The sequence below is a fragment of the Pristiophorus japonicus genome, chromosome 11 (assembly GCF_044704955.1).
Source record: "Pristiophorus japonicus isolate sPriJap1 chromosome 11, sPriJap1.hap1, whole genome shotgun sequence".
Taxonomy (NCBI): domain Eukaryota; kingdom Metazoa; phylum Chordata; class Chondrichthyes; family Pristiophoridae; genus Pristiophorus; species Pristiophorus japonicus.
The window spans coordinates 43,609,334-43,633,881 of NC_091987.1; the positions used below are offsets into that span (position 1 = coordinate 43,609,334).

At 43.2% G+C, this 24,548-nt stretch overlaps 1 protein-coding gene across 1 annotated transcript in view; it reads right to left on the minus strand.

Annotated features, from left to right (window-relative positions):
• Positions 1-24,548, minus strand: part of pola1 (polymerase (DNA directed), alpha 1) — a 355,602-nt gene that overhangs the window by 135,016 nt on the left and 196,038 nt on the right. The window contains exons 33-34 of the mRNA XM_070893369.1: positions 22,413-22,594; positions 19,480-19,611 (exon numbers count right to left, since the gene is read on the minus strand). Coding sequence (XP_070749470.1) covers positions 19,480-19,611; positions 22,413-22,594 — 314 coding nt within the window. The remainder of the gene's footprint in view (positions 1-19,479; positions 19,612-22,412; positions 22,595-24,548) is intronic.

Consider the following 24,548-nt stretch of genomic DNA (forward strand, 5'->3'; position numbering starts at 1 on the left):
GTTTTGGTCTCGATACTTCTTTATGTGCAAGTGGTGCTAATGTAACATAGCAACACAATACCATGAAGAACAGGATAGCAATGAGATGCTGAAGCTATCCTTCAGTTATTCAATGCAGATTTCAATCAGAAGCTCCTAGTAGGAAAGGTTTTCACACCAATCTAGTAAGACACTTCAAAGACCTTAAAAACTGAGGGTAGACTAAAGCGCAATACTCAGTGTTGGTGCCACATTCCTGCCACCTTGTGTAGAATCTATTGTGGCATCTTCAGGTCTACTAAGTCACTCGAATACATAGAATCATAGAAATTTATGGCACAGATGGAGACCATTCGGCCAATTGTGTCTGTACCAGCCAAAAATGGAATTTCCAGCCTAATCTCATTTTCCAGCTCTTGGTCCATAGCCCTGAAGGTTGACTAAATATTTGCATGGAGATCCTGAAGAACTTTTTGACAAGTTTTTCAGCTGCAAGATCGACTTCTGGAATTTTGTGAGGATGTTTCCAGTAGAGTGGACAAGGGAGAACCAGTTGATGTGGTGTATTTGGACTTTCAGAAGGCTTTCGACAAGGTCCCACACACGAGATTAATGTGCAAAGTTAAAGCACATGGGATTGGGGGTAGTGTGCTGACATGGATTGAGAACTTGTTGTCAGACAGGAAGCAAAGAGTAGGAGTAAATGGGTACTTTTCAGAATGGCAGGCAGTGACTAGTGGGGTACCGCAAGGTTCTGTGCTGGGGCCCCAGCTGTTTACATTGTACATTAATGATTTAGACAAGGGGATTAAATGTAGTATCACCAAATTTGCGGATGACACTAAGTTGGGTGGCAGTGTGAGCTGCGAGGAGGATGCTATGAGGCTGCAGAGTGACTTGGATAGGTTAGGTGAGTGGGCAGATGCATGGCAGATGAAGTATAATGTGGATAAATGTGAGGTTATCCACTTTGGTGGTAAAAATAGAGAGGCAGACTATTATCTGAATGGTGACAGATTAGGAAAAGGGGAGGTGCAACGAGACCTGGGTGTCATAGTACGACAGTCATTGAAGGTTGGCATGCAGGTACAGCAGGCGGTTAAGAAAGCAAATGGCATGTTGGCCTTCATAGCGAGGGGATTTGAGTACAGGGGCAGGGAGGTGTTACTATAGTTGTAAGGGCCTTGGTGAGGCCACACCTGGAGTATTGTGTACAGTTTTGGTCTCCTAACTTGAGGAAGGACATTCTTGCTATTGAGGGAGTGCAGTGAAGGTTTACCAAACTGATTCCCGGGATGGCGGGACTGACATGAAGAAAGACTGGATCAACTGGGCTTGTATTCACTGGAGTTCAGAAGAATGAGGGGGGATCTCATAGAAACGTTTAAAATACTGACGGGTTTAGACAGGTTAGATGCAGGAAGAATGTTCCCAATGTTGGGGAAGTCCAGAACCAGGGGTCACAGTCTTAGGATTAGGGGTAAGCCATTTAGGACCGAGATGAGGAGAAACTTCTTCACCCAGAGAGTGGTGAACCTGTGGAATTCTCTACCACAGAAAGCTGTTGAGGCCAATTCATTAAATATATCATAAAGGAGTTAGATGTAGTCCTTACTACTAGGGGGATCAAGGGGTATGGCGAGAAAGCAGGAATGGGGTACTGAAGTTGCATGTTCAGCCATGAACTCATTGAATGGCGGTGCAGGCTAGAAGGGCCAAATGGCCTACTCCTGCACCTATTTTCTATGTATCTATGTTACTACCATGAAACCACAAGTCATTTTGGGATTACAAAATATAACAAATGAAATTCTCTCTTCTCAAGCCTGTCTGGTTATAATATTAATAACTCTGCAGTACAATAGCAGCTTACCACTGGATAGTGCACCACCCTGAAGCAGCAGCAGCTTCCCTTCAAACAGTTGCTCCATTTTCACGGATTGCCTACTGGAGGCCTCAACTAACATAGCCTCATCTGCACACCTTGCACATTAAAAGTCCTCTGTAATCTGCACGGTTAGAATTGGACCATGCGGGATTATCACCTTCCTTGGGCCGTAACTTGCGGCCCCTATGGGCACGTACGAGGTGCGCATGCGCCCGTAAAGGCCGCGTAAGTTCCGGGTTTAGGCATGCGCTTGTAATGAATGTAATGACTTAAAAGACTTGTTACTGTAAACTGCCTCAGGTGTAAACCTGATGCAACTTTATTCGCGCCCAAAGTAACCCGCGTGACATGGTACCCGCGCTTATATACCAGTGACCGTGCACGCGCGCGTACAGCCCGATGACCTCCGACAGTGGCACCGCCTGGTGTCCGGTGACCCCAAGCATAAATACATAACATCCCCTTTCAAGATCTTAATATCAGTCTTTTTACAAATTAAGACAGTCTGGGACTTTCCATTCATGAGTTAATCGTCTCAGTTCAACTTCAGTTCTAGGCGAGCGTTCTCAGTCAGTTGTGACTGAAAGCTGAGTAACCGATCTGATGGGAGTGGTAATGACCACATCAGGGACTGGAGGTCCAGTTTCAATAATGACAGCAAAGTCCTCTGATGAACGAAAATTGGTCGGTTGGTCATTGACTGCATTTTCCTCAAGCGGTTCCAGTTCATCCGTGTGCCGCAGTTTTATCTGATCAACATGTTTCCTGCTTGTCTGCCCATTCTTGAGCACGACAATAAATACTCTGTTACCCTCCTTGGCTGTGACAGTTCCAGCGATCCACTTTGGGCCTTGACCATAGTTCAGTACATAAATCAGATCGTTGACAGATGTCACGTGACACCGCAACACGATCATGATATCCTTGCTGACGAGGACGCCTGTTTTCAACACAATCATTCAAATCGGGATGAATGAGAGAGCTTGGTCTGGAGATTTCTCTTCACCAGTAGTTCAGCAGGGGAGGCCCCAGTAAGCGTATGAAGTCTGGTCCTGTAACTGAGCAGTATACAGGACAAGCGAATCTGCAGTGAACCATGAGTTACACGTTTCATATTCTGCTTGATCGTTTGAACAGCACGCTCTGCTTGACCATTAGAAGCAGGTTTGAATGGGGCTGACCTCACATGTTTAATATCATTGAGTTTCATAAACTCTTGAAACTCCAGACTTGTGAAGCAAGATCCATTGTCGCTCACAGCAATGTCAGGCAAACCATGAGTAGCAAACATGGCACGAAGGCTCTCATTAGTAGCTGTAGACATACTGGATGACATAATACACTCTATCCACTTTGAATATGTATCCACCACGACAAAAACCCCCAGGAAGGGCCCGCAAAATCGATGTGGATCCTCGACCGTGGTTTAGATGGCCACGATCAAAGACTCAGCGGACATTCCACTGGTACTTTACTTAGCTGCATGCGAGGCTCTGTTGCACAGAAGGGCAGGAAAAAGAGTGGGAGAGCGATAGTGATAGGGGATTCAATGGTGAGGGGAATAGATAGCCGTTTCTGCGGCCGCAACCGAGACTCCAGGATGATATGTTGCCTTCCTGGTGCAAGGGTCAAGGATGTCTCGGAGCAGATGCAGGACATTCTGAAAAGGGAGGGAGAACAGCCAGTTGTCGTGGTGCACATTGGTACCAACGACATAGGTAAAAAAAGGGATGAGGTCCTACGAAACGAATTTAAGGAGCTAGGAGCTAAATTAAAAAGTAGGACCTCAAAAGTAGTAATCTCGGGATTGCTACCAGTGCCATGTGCTAGTCAGAGTAGGAATCGCAGGATAGCGCAGATGAATACGTGGCTTGAGCAGTGGTGCAGCAGGGAGGGATTCAAATTCCTGGGGCATTGGAACCAGTTCTGGGGGAGGTGGGACCAGTACAAACCGGTCGGTCTGAACCTGGGTAGGACCGGAACCAATGTCCCGGGGGAGTGTTTGCTAGTGCTGTTGGGGAGGAGTTAACCTAATATGGCAGGGGCTGGGAACCAATGCAGGGAGACAGAGGGAGACAAAAATGAGGCAAAAGCAAAAGACAGAAAGGAGATGAGGAAAAGTGGAGGGCAGAGAAACCCAAGACAAAGAACAAAAAGGGCCACTGTACAGCAAAATTCTAAAAGGACAAAAAGTGTTAAAAAAACAAGCCTGAAGGCTTTGTCCCTTAATGCAAGGAGTATCCACAATAAGGTGGATGAATTAACTGTGCAAATAGATGTTAACAATTATGATGTGATTGGGATTACGGAGACGTGGCTCCAGGATGATCAGGGCTGGGAACTCAACATTCAGGGGTATTCAACATTCAGGAAGGATAGAATAAAAGGAAAAGAAGGTGGGGTAGCATTTCTGGTTAAAGAGGAGATTAATGCAATAGTTAGGAAGGACATTAGCTTGGATGATGTGGAATCTATATGGGTAGAGCTGCAGAACACCAAAGGGCAAAAAACGTTAGTGGGAGTTGTGTACAGACCTCCAAATAGTAGTAGTGATTTTGGGGACGGTATCAAACAGGAAATTAGGGGTGCATGCAATAAAGGTGCAGCAGTTATAATGGGTGAGCCAAACTGGAAGCAATACGGCGGAGGAGGATTTCCTGGAGTGCATAAGGGATGGTTTTCTAGACCAATATGTCAAGGAACCAACTAGGGGGGAGGCCATCTTAGACTGGGTATTGTGTAATGAGAGAGGATTAATTAGCAATCTCGTTGTGCCAGGCCCCTTGGGGAAGAGTGACCATAATATGGTGGAATTCTGCATTAGGATGGAGAATGAAACAGTTAATTCAGAGACCATGGTCCAGAACTTAAAGAAGGCTAACTTTGAAGGTATGAGGCGTGAATTGGCTAGGATAGATTGGCGAATGATACTTAAGGAGTTGACTGTGGATGGGCAATGGCAGATATTTTGAGACTGCATGGATGAACTACAACAATTGTACATTCCTGTCTGGCGTAAAAATAAAAAAGGGAAGGTGGCTCAACCGTGGCTATCAAGGGAAATCAGGGATAGTATTCAAGCCAAGGAAGTGGCATACAAATTGGCCAGAAATAGCAGCGAACCCGGGGACTGGGAGAAATTTAGAACTCAGCAGAGGAGGACAAAGGGTTTGATTAGGGCAGGGAAAATGGAGTACAAGAAGAAGCTTGCAGGGAACATTAAGGCGGATTGCAAAAGTTTCTATAGGTATGTAAAGAGAAAAAGGTTAGTAAAGATAAACGTAGGTCCCCTGCAGTCAGAATCAGGGGAAGTCATAACGGGGAACAAAGAAATGGCAGACCAATTAAACAAGTACTTTGGTTCGGTATTCACTAAGGAGGACACAAACAACCTTCCGGATATAAAAGGGGTCAGAGGGTCTAGTAAGGAGGAGGAACTGAGGGAAATCTTTATTAGTCGGGAAATTGTGTTGGGGAAATTGATGGGATTGAAGGCCGATAAATCCCCAGGGCCTGATGGACTGCATCCCAGAGTACTTAAGGAGGTGGCCTTGGAAATAGCGGATGCATTGACAGTCATTTTCCAACATTACATTGACTCTGGATCAGTTCCTATCGAGTGGAGGGTAGCCAATGTAACCCCACTTTTTAAAAAAGGAGGGAGAGAGAAAACAGACTGACCTCAGTAGTGGGTAAAATGATGGAATCAATTATTAAGGAAGTCATAGCAGTGCATTTGGAAAATAGTGACATGATAGGTCCAAGTCAGCATGGATTTGTGAAAGGGAAATCATGCTTGACAAACCTTCTGGAATTTTTTGAGGATGTTTCCAGTAAAGTGGACAAGGGAGAACCAGTTGATGTGATATATTTGGAATTTCAGAAGGCTTTCGACAAGGTCCCACACAAGAGATTAATGTGCAAAATTAAAGCACATGGGATTGGGGGTAGTGTGCTGACGTGGATTGAGAACTGGTTGGCAGACAGGAAGCAAAGAGTAGGAGTAAATGGGTACTTTTCAGAATGGCAGGCAGTGACTAGTGGGGTACCGCAAGGTTCTGTGCTGGGGCCCCAGCTGTTTACACTGTACATTAATGATTTAGACGAGGGGATTAAATGTAGTATCTCCAAATTTGCGGATGACACTAAGTTGGGTGGCAGTGTGAGCTGAGAGGAGGATGCTATGAGGCTGCAGAGTGACTTGGATAGGTTAGGTGAGTGGGCAAATGCATGGCAGATGAAGTATAATGTGGATAAATGTGAGGTTATCCACTTTGGTGGTAAAAACAGAGAGACAGACTATTATCTGAATGGTGACAGATTAGGAAAAGGGGAGGTGCAACGAGACCTGGGTGTCATGGTACATCAGTCATTGAAGGTTGGCATGCAGGTACAGCAGGCGGTTAAGAAAGCAAATGGCATGTTGGCCTTCATAGCGAGGGGATTTGAGTACAGGGGCACGGAGGTGTTGCTACAGTTGTACAGGGCCTTGGTGAGGCCACACCTGGAGTATTGTACAGTTTTGGTCTTCTAACTTGAGGAAGGACATTCTTGCTATTGAGGGAGTGCAGCGAAGATTCACCAGACTGATTCCCGGGATGTTGGGACTGACCTATCAAGAAAGACTGGATCAACTGGGCTTGTATTCACTGGAGTTCAGAAGAATGAGAGGGGACCTCATAGAAACGTTCAAAATTCTGACGGGTTTAGACAGGTTAGATGCAGGAAGAATTTTCCCAATGTTGGGGAAGTCCAGAACCAGGGGTCACAGTCTAAGGATAAGGGGTAAGCCATTTAGGACCGAGATGAGGAGAAACTTCTTCACCCAGAGAGTGGTGAACCTGTGGAATTCTCTACCACAGAAAGTAGTGGAGGCCAATTCACTAAATATATTCAAAAGGGAGTTAGATGTAGTCCTTACTACTCGGGGGATCAAGGGGTATGGCGAGAAAGCAGGAAGGGGGTACTGAAGTTGTATGTTCAGCCATGAACTCATTGAATGGCGGTGCAGGCTGGAGGGGCTGAATGGCCTACTCCTGCACCTATTTTCTATGTTTCTATATTGCACTGATGCACACATGATTCCAGATCAGAGTCAATTCCAGGCCACCATACATGAGCCCTAGCAATGGCTTTCATCATGACAATACCAGGATGAGTGCTATGTAGTACATGTACAAATTTTTCTCTACCTTTCTTAGGCATAACAAGACGATTACCCCACAGTAAACAATCTGACTGAATGGACAGTTCATCTTTGCAACTGTTGTAAGGTTTGGTTTCATCACACATTTCCATAGGTATTGCAGACCAATCACCACTAAGGACACAATGTTTCATAACCGATAAAATAGGATCATGGCTGAAGAGTGACAGGGGTTCCATCACTCTCAAAAGCATCCATAACTAACAGTAGATCTGTAGGTTGTGGCGTCTCCACCTCCGGTGTGGGCAACGGCAGACAGCTCAGTGTATCAGCACAATTCTCGGTGCCAGGTCTCTGACAAATAACAATCATAGGCAGACAATGTCAACGTCCACCTCTGGATACGTGACGATGCATTAATATTAATACCTTTCTTTTCCAAAAACGATGAAATGAGTGGCTTGTGATCCATTTAGAGTTCAAAACGAAGACCAAACAGGTACTGATGCATCTTTTTGACCCCACACACACAGGCCAAAACTTCTTTTTCTACCATGCTGTAAGCTCTTTCTGCCTTTGACAAACGTCTCGAAGCATAGGCAACAGGTCGTAGCTTACCCGACTCATTTGCTTGTTGGAGTACACAGCTAACCACAATATGAAGCAGCATCACAGGCCAATACAAGACGCTTACACGGATCATAACAAGCAAGCAACTTGTTTGAACAGAGCAGATTCTAAGCTTTCTCAAAGGCTCTATCTTGAGACACATCCCAGATCCAGTTGGCGTCTTTTCTGAGTAGCACGTGCAGTGGCTCTAACAAAGTGCTCAATCTGGGTAAGAAATTCCCAAAGTAGTTGAGTAGCCCAAGGAATGAACGCAGTTCCATCACATTCTAAGGCCTGGGTGTATTGTTGATGGCCTTGGTTTTCGAATCAGTAGGCCTGATGGCATCAGCAGCAATCTTCCTCTCCAAGAATTCAACTTCAGGTGCCATGAAGACACACTTTGAACGTTTCAGCCTGAGTCCCACTTTGTCCAGACGATGTAGGACTTCAAGATTGTTCAGATGTTCAGTAGTGTCACGACCCGTGACCAGAATGTCATCTTGAAACACAACAGTTCTAGGAACGGACTTCAGTCGACTCTCCATATACCTCTGAAATATGGCTGCAGCCGAACGAATTCCAAAAGGACACCTGTTGTGGACAGACAGTCCTTTATGGGTGTTGATGCAGGTAAGTTTCTTCGAATGTCGACAAGCTCCTGTGTCATATAGGCAGATGTCAGATCCAGTTTAGTGAATGACTTTCCACCAGCTAGCATGATGAACAGGTCATCAGCCTTCGGTAACAGGTACTGATCCAGTTTCAAAAATCGGTTAATCGTAACCATATAATCTCCACAAATCTTGACAGTGCATCAGTCTTCAACACAGGAACAATAGGACTGGCCCACTCGTTAAACTCGGTGATATGACCCCTTCATGTTGAAGTCTGTCAAGCACAATTTTAACCTTTTCCATCATGTCGGGAACAGACCGAGCCTTATGATAGACAGGCTTTGCATCAGAATCCAGGTGAATCGGCATCTTGGCTCCAGTAAAATTACCAATTCCCGGTTCAAAGAAAGAAGGAAACTTCTTCAACACTTGAGCACACGAAGTGTCATCCACCAATGACGACACTTTGATACCATTCCAATTCCACTTGATTTTCTCGAGCCAATTCCTGCCGAACAGCATTGAACCATTACCTGGGATGATCCATAATGGTAGATCATGAACCACACCATATGACACCTTGACTACTGCACTGCCAATCACCGGTATGCGCTCCTTTGTGTAAGTGCGCAAGTTGACATTTGGACTCAGCTTAGGCTTCACAGTCTCAGTGTCCCACAGCTTGTCGAATGTCCTTTGGCTCATTATCGACTGACTCGCACCCGTGTCCAGCTCCATTGATACAGGCACGTCATTCAGCTTTACATTAACGATTATCGGCTGGCTCTTTCCCAAGAACAAATACAGACCATACATTCCTCCCCGGGTTGCGTACCCGGGCCATCATTGAACTGGTCCTCATCACCAATGTGATGAGCGGCAGCACGCTTGCTCAGTTGTGGGCACATTCTCTGAAGATGCCCCACTTTAGAACAGCCATTACAGGAATACTGTTTAAACCGACACTGATGAGACTGATGATTAGCCCCACAACGCCAACCGGGTGAAATTGGATTCGTACCAGTTGGCGGACTTTGAGCAGCTACAGGTTTCACATAAACAGTCGATTAGGCTTTGCCATAAGCAGCTCTGCCAGACGACGGCACAATCTTGTTTACAGTACTTGCCATGGAGCTCCGATTCTTCGATGATATCTGCCTCAAATTATCAGTCATCATGCATGCCTGGGCAGTCACGATGGCCTTGCTCAAATCCAGCTTCGCTTCAGCCAATAACTTCCGAAGAGTCACATCATGGTTGATGCCCATCATGAAAAAATCGCGCAGCACGTCTTCCAACACGTTTCCAAACTTACACGGCTCAGCAAGATGTCGCAGGTCGGCGACGAATCCCGACACACCCTGGCCCTCAGCACGAACAAGCGTGTCGAAGCGATAGCGTGAGATGATAATCCCCTCTTTTGGCTTAAGATGGTCATGCACCAAAGCACACAAATCCCCATATTCTTTGCCCGTTGGACGTAAAGGCGAGAGAAGATTCTTCATGAGGCCATAAATTTTTGGACCACAAATGGTGAGGAAAACCATCTTGCGCCAAACTGCGTCAGCCTCTCCCTTCATTTTGTTGGCAACAAAATACTGATCCAGGCGTTCAATAAAATCCACCCAATCCTCGCCATCCGCGAATCTCTCCAGAATTCCAATAGTGCCCATTGTCCATGCGAAGGTTCTTAAGTTACCTCGTCGCCAAATGTAATGACTCAAAAGACTTGTTACTATAAACTGCCTCAGGTGTAAACCTGATCCAACTTTATTTGCGCCCAAAGTAACCCGCGTGACGTGGTACCCGCGCTTATTATACTAGTGACCGCGCACGCGTGCGTACAGTGGCGCCCCCTAGTGTCTGGTGACCCCAAGCATAAATACATAACAGTGCTAAAACCCGGAACCTGCGATCGGTCAAGAATTATCTTGACAGATCGCACTCATCCTCGGGAAAAGGGCATTCACGGGCGGCGAGTTAGGCTATTTGCCCAACCTCTGCTCAGCGAATGCCCGTGAAATTCTTACGGCCTGCTTTTACTAGCGTAAGAGTTTTTTTTTTTTTAAATAGAAAAATAAAATGTTACTTATACATTTAAAAACCTGTGAAATAAGACAAGTTTTTTTTAGCCCCTTTAAAACACGTACATTTATTTTTCAAAAAATAGAAATGGGGTTTCTCTTGTGTCATTCGTTGGGCCAGCCCACATGATCCCAGAGGCGCTTGTGAATCACGAGTGCCCGAGATACGTGAGCCTCTTCCCACGCGTACCCGGAGAACCCCAGGACCGCAAATCTCCGTACCTCCCGGGCCACCAGGTACGCGGGCATTTTATTTGCGGATCGGAGACATTTCCCTGCGGGAAGCCTCTGACCACAAATTCAGGTCCCATACTTCGGTTAATTGATAGCAAGCGTTTGAGAGGGGAGAGCAATGCACCACATTTCAAGTAATTTGACATGAATCACTAGACCACTCGAATATATAAGAATGACTGGTGTGGGATGTTCATACATCACAGTGGAGGAGTCATGGGTGGGCAAGGCATAACGTTGATGCAATGATGGGAGTCACACTGGAGCTGATGCTGACCTTTAATCCAAAAAATACATTTTCCCTTTTGCAACATGTTATTCTTTACCTGAAGCAGAGTATTTGGTGACTGCTACACTTTTAATAATTTTGATGTCCGGTATCAAAGATTAATCGGTCGTCTATATGGCTCAATGCAGAGTAAAGCTTCTTTTATCTTGACCCAACAATCTGTCTTCAGTCCAAATTCAAAAAAACGTCCCCTATTGCTTCAGTGTGAATTTTTCCACTCCCACATCGATTGTCTTTGGGGCCTCTGATGGAGATTGCCAACTTGGTAAGGAATTCCAGCAAATCATGCTCGTCTGTATTGTTGGTTCCACTCCCACTGGGTTGAGACGATGCAAACATTTTTGTTCCATACAAGGCCTTAGAGCAGGCAGAGAGAGAAGACATCATCCCATCACTCTGGGTTTCACAGGAATTCAGGTACTGGAGGTGGTAAGTCAGTGTTCTAACCCACTACACCCAACAAAAAGTTAACAAATAAATTCCAATGTACAATTTATGCTTCATGTGGTAACCTTATACCATGACTCTGTCATGGAAGACACAAAAAAGGGTTTCCATTAGCCAAATAACAAAATGCACTGCAACTATGTTGATACAAGAGTACAGATAGTTTGGATGCTTTTGTGAGTTGTTCAATAAAAGTTAAGATAATAAAGAAAAACTGTGAATATTAGAAATGTACAGTAGGTCAATCAGCAGCGAGAAGAGAATGAGTCCTATCCAAAACTTGAACTTCCAGCAGAAGTGTCAGACCGACCAGGTTCTGGTGAAGGGTCCAACACAAACATCTTAATGCTATTTTTTCTCTTTCAGACACGTACTGATCTGTTTCCAGGAGTTTATTTGTTTTAATTTCAGGACTGTGTTGTTAGATACTTACAATCTAAACGTTAAACTCAACCTGAAACTATGCTCTTATATGTGCAGGACAAATGCAAATTAATTACAAAGCATTTGTGGATTTTCAATAAAACTGGAATATGATTTGAACGTCAATTAAACTCACAAAGTAATCCTCTGTCAAGCCTGAAACACTAACCCTCCCGATGATCAAGACATTTTGTTTCCGTGAAAGAATATCATATGCAACAATTTCAGGTGAGCAACTGAAAGCTTTATTTTGAAACCTCAAATCACCTACAAATGCCAGAAATAAAATTATTCCGAGATATTGAATAGTTTATACATTGATACATATATATTCAGTTTGGTCTGTGAAATGTTCACTTACACACATAAAATAAAAACTGTTCGTTTCTGAGTGGAACTGTCAGTCCGACAGGTACTGGTGAAGGATCCAACACAAACATCTTAATGCTATTTTTTTTCTCTTTTCAGATGCTTACTGATCTGCTTCCAGGAGTTTTTGTTTTAATTTCAGGACTGTGTTGTTGGATGCTTACAATCTAAAAGTTAACCTCAACCCTAACCTAAGCCTACATGATGCATTTTGAAATGATTCACTGGACTGCTTCATACACCACCAGTATGATGAACGACGTCAGATTTTCCAACTAGCCCCTGAACTTTGCTGCTAAAAATCTAAACTACAAACCTCCTTTAACATGTCCCATTTTCTGGGTGAACATGATAGCAATTATACCCCAAAACGCATTAGACGCTCATCAATTAATATTCTATTGTATTAATGCGTGTCAGACGCATGCTGAAAATGATTAAATAAACGAGAAACTTTTAAAGTGAGCCATATGGGATTAATCAGGACGATAGGATATCCTTCCATGCTATGCACGAACTAAAATTTGAAACAAGGCATCTCGCAATTATTGCCTGTGTGCAGGTCAATCACAGCTATTAGGCCAATCACAGCTACTTCTCTATATGAATCAGCAAATTAATTTAGGCAACAATTTCACAGAAAAACACAAGAAAAAAATTCTTGAATGATTCATTGTTTATCAGAATTAGTTAATGCTTTGTTTTTCCACCAAAGGTATTTTGAATTTTGAGCAGACTGAATGACAGAGGTTTAGCACATTGCCCTTTCATCACTATTACCAGAGTTTAAATGCAGCTCAAAGTGATAGGAAGTCTCATCTCTGCTGGCTACAAGGATAGAATCATAGAATGGTTACAGCACAGAAGGAGGCCATTCGGCCCGTTGAGCCTGTGCCGGCTCTCTGCAAGAGCACTTCAGCTAGTCCTACTCCCCCGCCCTTTCCCCGTGGCCCTGCAATTTTTTTTACCTTCAGGTACTTTTCCAATTCCCTTTTGAGAGCCACAATTGGATCTGCCTCCACCACCCTTTGAGGCAGTGAATTCCAGATCCTAACCACTCGCTGCGTAAAAAAAGTTTTTCCTGTTGTTGCCTTTGGTTTTTCTGCCAATCACCTTAAATCTGTGTCCTCTGGTTATTGACCCTGCCACTGGGAACAGTTTCTCTAACTACTCTGTCTAGACTACTCCTGATTTTGAACAACTCTATCAAATCTCTCCTCAACCTTCTCTACTCCAACCCCAGCTTTTCCAGTTAACTGAAGACCCTCATCCCTGGATCCTACCTGGGCAATCTTGTCACTTCTTAGAGATTATGGGGCTAAATTCCACTTTGATGAGAGCACAAAACGGGCAGTAGTGGATCGGCCACTCATTATCTACCCCGCTCAATTTTCCTTTCCTTTGACTTCAATAGAAGGGAAAATCTGGTGGAATGTATTACGGGCGGACGATCCTCCACGATCCACTTTACGCCCTCGCCACAGTAGAATTTTGCCATCCATGGGTCCAAAACGGAAAAAAAAGCCAATAGTCTCACTCAAGTAATATAGGTGCCTGGGGTGGGAAGTGGGAATTCATAGTGGCGTAGCAGGGAGTGCTCGAAGGACGGGTTAAGGAACATTTGTGGCATGAAGTAGAAGCAACATTGCACTGCCATACTGACCTGGGTGTGTTTGATGATGACACTGGATGCCAAAAGCACTAAACATGCCGAGTACAAAATGTTACCAAAACACGTTTGTCAAGTGAGTGCTCTTCCTCGTGCTTTTAGTGTGATTCAACATTTATGCACAAATGAAAAGGCCATCATCCAAAAAAAAGTATGTATGGCATTGTAACAATGTACACCTGAGCATGAAAGAATTCTGTACCATAAAGCTGTACCAGTGTAAGCTAAAAACACTAAGCACCTAGCGCTTCACTTTCATCATCATAGGCAGTCCCTCGGACTCGAGAATGACTTGCTTCCACACTAGAAATGAGTTCTCATCTCGATCACAGGTAAGACAGACGGTGGTTGAAAGAACGGGAGAGTGGGAAGCCTGGGTTGCCACGTGCTCCTTCCGCGGTCGATGCTTGGCTTCAGCTTGCTCTTGGCGAAGAGACTCGAGGTATTCAGTGCCTTCCCAGATGCTTTTCCTCCACTTTGGCGGACTTGGGCCAGGGACTCCCAGGTGTCGGTGCGAATGTTACATTTTTTCAAGGCGGCTTTGAGGGTGTCCTTGAAGCATTTCCTCTGCCCACCTGAGGCTCGCTTGCAGAGTCTGAGCTCCGAGTAGCGTGCTTGTTTTGGGAGTCTCGTGTCAGGTATGTGGGCAATGTAGCCCATCCAGTGGAGCTGATCGAGCATGGTATCAATGCTTTAATGCTGGGGATATTGGCCTGAGCAAGGACACAGACGTTGGTGCGCCTATACTACCAATGGATTTGCAGGATCTTGCGGAGGCAACATTGGTGGTACTTCCCCAGTGTTTTGAGGTACCTGCTGTACATAGTCCATGTCTCTGAAGCATACAGAAGGGTGGGTATCACTACTGCTCTGTAGACCTAAGCTTGGTGCCAGATTTGGGGGCCTGGTCTTCAAACACTCTCTTTCACAGGCGACCGAAGGCTGCACTGGCACACTGGAGGCGATATTGGACCTCGTCGTCAATGTCTTCCCTGGTTGACAGTAGGATCCCAAAGTATGGAAAATGGTCCATGTTATCCAAGGCCTCGTCGTGGATTTTGATAATCGGAGGGCAGGTTGGTAGAGGACTTTTGTCTTAAGGATGTTTAGTGTAAGACCCATGCTCTCATACGCCTCAGTGAAGGTGTTGACGACGGCTTGGAGTTCGGCCTCCGAGTGTGCAGACACAGGCGTCGTCTGCGTACTGTAGTCCGATGTAGTGCGCACTTTAAAGTGCAACAAAAAGCGACAGGCAAGAGGGAACTTCGTTCTGCCTCATGCTTTCGACTTTCATATACAAATGAATTATGCCAAAGCAACATAAAAATGGGGAGGGAGGCTAGGACTTAATTATGAAGGCAACTTGGAGTATAGAAGCATTGAGGTGCTTTTAGTCTTGAGAGCTGTCAAATCTAGATAGTTATTTCTGAAAGCATGCACATTCTTCCATGTAACTGATACCTTGCAGATAGAATCAGATATCATTTGCATTGTGATGCAAGGAGTAACCACAGTATGAGCAGAATGTCTGGTAACTATTGACCAGCTTGCCGATAACTCCAAATGTTTCATATTAAGGTGTAGCCAAGGGAAAGACACAAAATAATTTTGTTCCACCTCATTCTTTTCACATACAAACAAATTACGAGATACATATTCTAGTACCTATTGCACCATATGCTGCTTGATGATGAACTTACTTTATTTAAAGTAAGTTCAACAATTAAACTTTTTCGACTGGCGCACTACCCTTGGTTCTATCTACATTAAAAACCCAAGACTGCATAAATGCTGGTGATAATTTATCTTCAAAAAGCAAGCATGTGATGATGGATACCATTTCAGAGCAGTCACTTCTTCACACAAATCAAATGCAGGTTGCAAATCAAAACAATTTAGTAAATGCTCTTCGGACTTTCCCAGTCTAATGCCAAACACTCTAATATAAAGCATTGCTCGGGCACAAGTCTAAGCAAAAACTAGGATGGAACATTTCCTCTCTATGCTCTGCAGCTGAATTTTCCTATTAGAGGCAAGTGATAGAATTTCAAAAGCTGGCATAGGGTGAGACAGCAAACATACAAAATACTTGCAATATCACACCACAAAAAGGTGGAAATCATACCCTGGCAACAAATTAATCATTTCTAGCTTTAGGGGAGAAGCCTATATGGACTCAAATAAAGTAGTCCACTACTAAGAAAATGGAGGTGCTGAAGGAAGAGACGACAAATCTTGCCTTCTATCGGATAACAGGACCTACTTACATGGAACTGCCAGGAGGTGAAAGGCACTCAGATTCTAACTGATCTGGGAACCAATTTTTCTTCAGCCAGTATGAGGCTACCATTATTACTGTTACCTTTCTCCACTTAGCAAGTTATCCTGGATGCGATTGTAAATGAGAGGAAAGGTACATGTATTCCCCTACCCTCCACACTGAGGAAAGGAACTGGTCATTTGTCTTGACTTCCTCAACAAAATCTAAAGCAATCTGTTGTTCTTGAATAGAGCAATAGCTGGATAATCTCATTTGTCAAACATCACATCAGCTGTTCGGGTGGAATCCAAATGTGTTTGAAGCACATACTTGTTCAAGGGGTGGATTACAACATTCTGCATCTCAACAGGGCATTGAGTGGAAAGGTTAAAATAACTTATGTTGACTAACCTCAAATCTCCAATGCACCCTGGCACAAGGGTAAGAATAACTTCTTCCTTCCTTGGCTATTGCAATACTGTGATATCCTTTCAGACTCTCATCACTTTGCTGGAATTAATTTCTTGAAGGACAGTCATCCGTACTAAACTATGTTGAGGCCTATTTATGTGCCAAGTGACATTTGGGGTGGCAACATACCTTGACAGGTATGATGCCAGAAGAACTTACAGCACCAATTTGCTTAGTGTGCTTGTTGAAATTATCATTTTAAGGCATTAACTACCTCTTTTACAATCTCAATATCCTGACTTAACAGATGACGCCTCAGGAATCACTGTGCATGGTTGACTTGCAGGAGCCTCATTAAAGTGTGTTGCAATTGAAATCAAAGATGAATACTGGTTTCAGGACACAGTATAACAGAGCCTGAATCCTGCACCTGGCCAAAGTCAAACATTAAACCTGTAGGATGTTGAAGCGGTCTTCTGGTAGCCACTTATTTGGAACTGAACAGCTATGAAGGGCAGACCCTGCTCCAGCTATGATTGTTCTTAACTGAGGATGAATGCAACTTCCTTAGGCTAAAATAGGCAAGATAAAGGTAAACATGAAGGTGTTACCATCATAGAAGGGTGTCACTAAAGACAAGCACTTCGGAAACTGTTGTACAGTTGCCTTACTTATCTACATGGATGTCAAATAAGTTTATTACAACCAAGAAAAAAAGGGGAAGGGTAGCTTTCTTACAAACAAGGAGCTTGACTCAATTGGTCACACTTTTGCCTTTGATTTAGAAGGTTGTGAGGTCAAGCTTCACTCCAGAGATTGAGCAAAAAGTAGCTGGATGTACCAATTCAATACCGAAGGACCACATCATTGTCAGAGGTACTGCCTTCGAAGACATGATAAACTAAGATACCATCTGCTTGGTGTAACAGATTCCAGGGCACCATTCATTCAAAGAGCAGCAGGGAGTTCTCTCTCTATCTTGGCCATCATTTCTCTCTCTGAATTAGATTAGTCATTTGCCTCTTTTCTGTTTGTGGGATCTTGCTGTGCAAAGAATTGCTGCCACATGTGTCTACATTACAAAAGTTGCTGCACTTCAAAATGATTCATTTTATCTTTGTTTGAGAGACACAACAAAGGTGCTACATTAAAAAAACATGATGTTTATTTTTTTTTTAAATTTAAATCGGTCAACTTGCTGTGCTGTTTACAAGAACTGTACCAGAATCAAACTTTACAATGTTAGTAAAACCAGCACCTTTCACAAAAACTACTGCCATTTACCAACACGATCTGTAACAGAAATAAAATAACTGCAAAACAAGTTACCTTTCAAAAAAGTCTGATGTTTTCTGAACCAGAGAACTGCAATTATCTGGTTCGGTGAGTGGAAGGATCTGGCTTTAAATGTCCAGGTTTGGTGAAAAAGACCAGGATCCTGTTTTTAAATATGCCGCACAGCTACATGCATGGTACAATATTACTTGGGCTGGGGGGGGGGGGGGGGGGGGGAGGAAAAAAAAAATCAAACCATTCTTTTTTTTTTTTAAGTGTAATTTATTATCTATGTTGCCTAGCAGAGATTAAATGGCTCTTTATCCATTGAAAGTTATTTTGAAGTACATTTGGGTGTCAGGGTATTTACCATTAAAGGACAAATGCAAATTTATTATCCTTCACAGAAATGAAGAAAAGCATTGCCAAAATCACCCATTTTGAAGTTCTGCTTGCTTCTTTTTTTTAAACTCCTTCAAAGTGAGGGAAGTTTGGGTTGTTGTGTTTAGCAAGCCAAGATGAGATTTCAAACCTCATTAAATTTGTTCAGGATCCCATCTCATATTATTAATCTCTTTCAATTGTTTTTCAGTGTTCTTGCCTCGAGATCTTTTTTCAAAACACCGTTCCAGTGTACTAATTTAGTAGCCCCTTAATACTTGCAGTGGTAAAGATATTTTCCTATCTAGAATAGTATGGAAAGGAGGAAGCGAGGTCATACAGTAGATACCCTGTACATGAGGAACCCATGTAAATCACTCCCTTTATCCAGTCATTCAGATTAAGCAAACCTTGTGCAATGAATAACTGGGTGCCTGAGCAAGTGTAATGCCCCCTTTATACTCATGCACCAATTTAGTAGTGCCTGACAACATGTTTTTGCTGTAATTGATACTGGTGAATATAACACACTTAAATAAAAAGCCAGTTACACAAGTACTGCTTACTTCCTGGTAGGAAAATATAATTCCTCAAGCTGCCTTTCTTTTGCAGTTCTTTGCCTCGAAGTATTTACGGAAAGGCCCAAGACAGGCACTTCAGTAAAAAGAAAGCAACTGAACAAACTTCCCAACAACACTCGACAAGAGCTGCATCCATTCTCACTTTCTTTTACAATCACTGCACAGAATTTATAATTACCAGTTCTTTGCTTCTATTGTAAGTGTAATAGACTAAAGAGCTATCACAGCCACATTTATTTTAAAAGCACCAGCCCTGGAGTGTCTACTAGAGAGCCAAATGATTAACACAAACGCTTTGTCAGAATGAAGATGTAACAAGCACCGCCCCGTCAAAGGATGAATTGAATCAGTGGGTTATCTTTCAGATTAACCAGGGCATTTAGTAAGGAAAATTTCATGAAAGTGTAATTCTTAGCTTTCATGAATCCACGCAGCAGGCACCCTGCCAACTGTCACACCGGTGAAATTTTCCTGCTTCACAAAACATCCCCTATTCATTTCTCAGTTTAGATAAGCTAATGTTTCTCCTGCACAAGCTTATTTGCAATGCACCCTCCCTTTTACCAGCAGAATAAGGTATTGTTTATACATCAATTTTAACATTTCTCAAACACCAAATATGGAATTAAAACAATTTTTTTTTTTACTATAGCAATTCCGCACTTCTTAATGAGAGCAGTATTAGTCAAGCTTTCTCCAGCAGTATGACTGAAAATAATAGTTCTGTTGAATTCACTTAAAATATGAGAAAAGCCAGAGGATTCATTTTTGACCACTGAACAAACAAGGCTTCGTTCAATAGTTCTCTGCAAGTACTCACACTGTAATATCTTTTGATATGTCGCCTGATGTCCAAAGTTAGCTTGTTACGCATCTGCACTTCATACTGAATAGGTAACGCCTCACAATCAATATTACTGCAGTGAAGCAAACTGGGTTGGATCTGCGGCCCCTGATACAAAATGGAAGATACACATGTGTGAAATATATAATTATAATTCATAGCGTTTTAGTGATGGGAGAGAATTTAATTTCTAAACAGTCAAGCATCAGTAAATGGGGCTTATTTTGTGTCAAATTGATCTTTTTTCATGCCCTACACTCAAAGATGTAAGGGGTCCAACAGTGATGCGCACTCTAAAGAATCAGTCCATCTGCAAGCTCTCAATGTCCACTCAATTAACTCTCTATCTTGTTTACAGTAATGAAGCAAAAGTCAAGGATTCTGCTCAGTAATATTGCTCTGTGCCAGGCCCCACTTCGTACTTTCCTTAAGCAACCGGATTGTTTTGACTGAAAAAATCCAAAACATCTGCTGCTCCGCTAGATCGACTTAAAATAATTACTTTTAATTTAGATAAGGACTTCTTTGCTTTCAGATCCAAAGTCTACAAAGACGCCCAATCTCATAATTTACTGTGTTTAGAACCCTGAAAAAAAATGATCAAATATTTTTCTATGGTTTTAGGTTTAGATTCAAGGTCACACAAATATCTGGCACCAGTGCCTGATGGGAACACATCCTCTTGCATCTGATGACAAAGGAGGACAACATTCTAGAGAAGGTCAAGAACAGATTTTTTAAAAAATGTGTGGGGTGGAAGGGGAAAGAGACTCTCAATGTTAAAAATCCAAGTACTTTTACTAATTTTTTTTGAAACCGAAAAAACATTTTCTTGCAGAAATGGCACTTTTTGGGAGCTAAGCTGATCTGTCTTAACTTTCTAATCTTCGATAAACACAAATATTCTCCTCCACAAGAGAGCTGCTCATACGGTATGAGACGTTGGAACGGCATGGTTTTCTGAAACTATCAGTTAAAGGACTACACCAACAAGAATGATGAGATTGCATCTCCCTCGGTCACTGTTCCAGGCTAAAGACCAAAACATAAGGAAAGGCAAAAAGTTGATGTACGTTGTGTCTTTGAAGGGGAAATATTAATGCTTGAGGGAGGGCTTTGTGCAAAATACTTGAGGATTTTTTGGGGGTAATCAAACATTTCCCCACTATTGAAACTCAAATCTGTGAATGTAAGTTTTAGTGGAAGAAAAACATGGAATGCTGAATTGATGCTGGACACAGGCACATCCCATTACAGTTTCCGTGCATAGCACGGTCAGAAACATACAACAGTTACATTACAAAACACATGCAAGGAGTCCTGAATGTAGGGCCCACAAAAATGGAAAGGTGTCCTATGACTTGCTTTACTGTGGGGTTTTCTTCTCCTTAAAAAAAAAAAGTTGTTTGAAGGCAGAAAGGAATGATTAATATTTGGAACGGCTTTTATAAATTTGCTATTAGCTTCTACTTTTCCTCGTTGCCTAGCAACCTGTCCCAGTACTCAGCACTGGAGCTCGTAAGTAATTTGGCTACCACATGTGGCATCTGATCTTTCACCAGAAAAATCTGCTGAGGTTTGCTTTGAAGGGGAAATAGTTGCTCCCAGTCAGGGTGCAAGGATGGTGATCACTGCTGCCACGCGGAAGCCTTCTGGGATGTGGGATTCACCCTTTTATACAGAGGAATATTTTAGAAGAGCATGACAGGCAGTGACTAGTGGAGTGCTGCAGGGCTCAGTGCTGGGACCCCAGCTCTTTACAATATACATTAATAATTTAGATGAGGGAATTGAGTGTAATATCTCCAAGTTTGCAGATGACACTAAACTGAGCTGTGAGGAGGATGCTAAGAGGCTGCAGGGTGACTTGGGCAGGTTAGGTGAGTGGGCAAATGCATGGCAGATGCAGTATAATGTGGATAAATGTGAGGTTATCCACTTTGGGGGCAAAAACACGAAGGCAGAATATTATCTGAATGGCGGCAGATTAGGAAAAGTGGAGGTGCAACGAGACCTGGGTGTCATGGTACATCAGTCATTGAAAGTTGGCATGCAGGTACAGCAGGCGGTGAAGGTGGCAAATGGTATGTTGGCCTTCATAGCTAGGGGATTTGAGTATAGTAGCAAGGAGGTCTCACTGCAGTTGTACAGGGCCTTGGTGAGGCCTCACCTGGAATATATGGTGTTCAGTTTTGGTCTCCTTATCTGAGGAAGGACGTTCTTGCTATTGAGGGAGTGCAGCGAAGGTTCGCCAGACTGATTCCCAGAATGGCTGGACTGGAGAGACTGGATCAACTGGGCCTTTATACACTGGAGTTTAGAAGGATGAGAGGGGATCTCATAGAAACATACAAGATTCTGACGGGACTGGATAGGTTAGATGCAGGAAGAATGTTCCCGATGTTGGGGAAGTCCAGAACCAGGTGACACAGTCGTAGGATAAGGGATAGGCCATTTAGGACTGAGATGAGGAGAAACTTCTTCACTCAGAGTTGTTAACCTGTGGAATTCCCTACCGCAGAGTTGTTGATGAATGGTGGTGCAGGCTTGAAGGGCCGAATGGCCTAATCCTGCACCTATTTTCTATGTTTCTATGAAACGCCAACCGTTTACATTTTCTCGGTATCGTTGCGAAGCTCAATTTTCTCCTTGTCCAGAATCCTCAGCAGCAGGAACTCCTGACTGATTTTCAGTTTCTTACTCGAGACTCAGGCCAACTGTAACACCCTCCAACACTGGCCTGCCTTAGGTTATCCGACTCAGCACAGATCGAAGATCAAATTTTTGTTTTACTTTGTATAGTTCGGTTATTCTGGCTGAACTACAGATATGCCACTTTGTCTATTTACCAATACCGTACAAAAAGGACAACAGAACAGTTTTTTCTCCACGTATATTATAGTACTTACACTGCCATCAAATACGTTGTCATAAATGTTTTCTGTTCCACATTTGGGGCACACGAACTTGAACCTTTCTGCATCACGATATTTTTCTCCATCAGTAAGCTGGGCTGGTCCACCCAACAGTGCATCATTTTCTTCATCATTATGACAGTTGTGATGAATTCGAAACTGGGATGGATCCAGACCTTAATGGAGGGCAGGGGAGGAGAGAAAGCAAATCAGACATCAAGTTAATCGAGTTCATTAATCTCTCAATTGTGACTTTAGCGCATCCAGGTGCAGTAAAACAGAATGAATAGACCAAGGGAAAGGGATAGATCTGATAAATTGACCATTGAGGTCATCGTGAGGGATATCGGTTAATTTTATTTATTCAAATTACAATTACCTGTAGATTTTAACACGATTCGAGAAGCCACAATCCTGATGATATTCCACAAATTCACAGCGTGCATTGTAAAGGAAGCCTATAAAATATTGCAAGTATTTCTGATCTGACATCAGTGCCCTTCATCATTAAGATGCTACACCAAAGCCCCATCTGTCCGTTCAAGGGGATGCTAAAGATCCCATGGAGTCATTTAAAGAGGAGCAGGAAGTTATTCCAGTGGCCTGGCCAACTTTCCTCACTATCAATTCAACCAAAAAAAGAACAGATGAACTGGTCATTGAGCTCACTGAAGTTCGTGGAATCTTGCTGTGTGCAAAAAAGCTGTGGCATTTCCAAAATAACTAACTGCAGTTTGTAATTAATATGCAGTGCTTTGTGACGCTTGAGAGACATGATGTAAGGTGCTATATATTCAATGTTCTTTCTTCCACCTTTTTAAAGAAAGAAGGACTTGCATTTAAACAGCGTCGTTCACAACTTCAGGATGTCCCAAAGTGCTTCACAGCCAATGAAGTACTTTTTGAAGTGCAGTCACTGCAGCAACATAAGGAAATACAGCAGCCAGTTTTCACACAGCAAGATCCCACAAACAGCAGCGATAATGACCAAATAATCTGTTTTTGACCTTTCCATTCAGCGGGAAGATTGTGACCAGTGAGCCAAGGCCGACAGCATTTTTTCTTAAATGTTCAACACTTGATGTCTTTTAAAGAATAATTTTATTGTGATTGAAGTCTCAAATAAATAAGTTATACAAAATAACATTCGATAAAACTATGTTGTATGTACACAGCTGGATCTGTGATAATTTACTCCCCCCCAAAACCTGGTTAACTGTATACTCCAGCTAGTCTGTCAAGTTCTATTTAGTCATTAAGGAACCATCCCGGAAGTAGTACAAAACCTGTAATTTCAGGAACCAGATACCAGGTCGACCAGTGGTTTACCAGGTCTCATCTGCCCTGTTCTTATTACCCGATCTTCAAAATGCATTCTTCATTGTTCCCACTTCTCCTCGCTAGTCTGCTACATCAGTGATCTCCGATTGGCCTCAAATCGATGACCACCTTTGGGAATGTCTAAATGGTGATACCTCCCCTTTCTCCGAACTCCTTTGATAAATTACTGCACAAGGCGGGACCTCAGATCCACCACTCCCAATAGGGAGAAATGGCTCCCAGGACAAATGGGAAAAATACCTGCTGCCACAAACGGTGCGAGGCCAAAGGTACAAACACATTCCTTTTCAGACTATTTTGCTCCTTCGTAGACCTTCAGAAATCTACAACTTACCCAACAAAACTAAAATGTTTGCTGATTCAATTTTCCCATTTAACAAACATGCACTTGAAGAGTTTAGCCTCATCGCATTCCCCTTTCCAATAAAAAAACAATTGTGTGGCAGGTCCAGGTCACAAATGAGGAACCACACAAACTGGGAACTAAATTTGTAAATTGGTAACATTGCACTGAATGGGCTCAAATTTCCCCAACCCCTTTTTCTGGCGCCCTCACCCGAGGTGCGACGCTTTTGTCCGCCTCCAAGCGCGCCGAAAATCTTCCTCCCGATTCTGGCCGCTCCCCAACCTCTCCTCAGTGGTGGCGTAACGTGGCCCAGTGGATTGGGGGCGGAGCCAGGTTCCGGCATTGAAAACAGTGCCAGGACCTCTGCACATGTGTACTAGAGTGCGCACGCATGTGCAGTAGCTCCTGGCAGGCCGAATCTGCGAGTGCACAGTGTGGGAGGA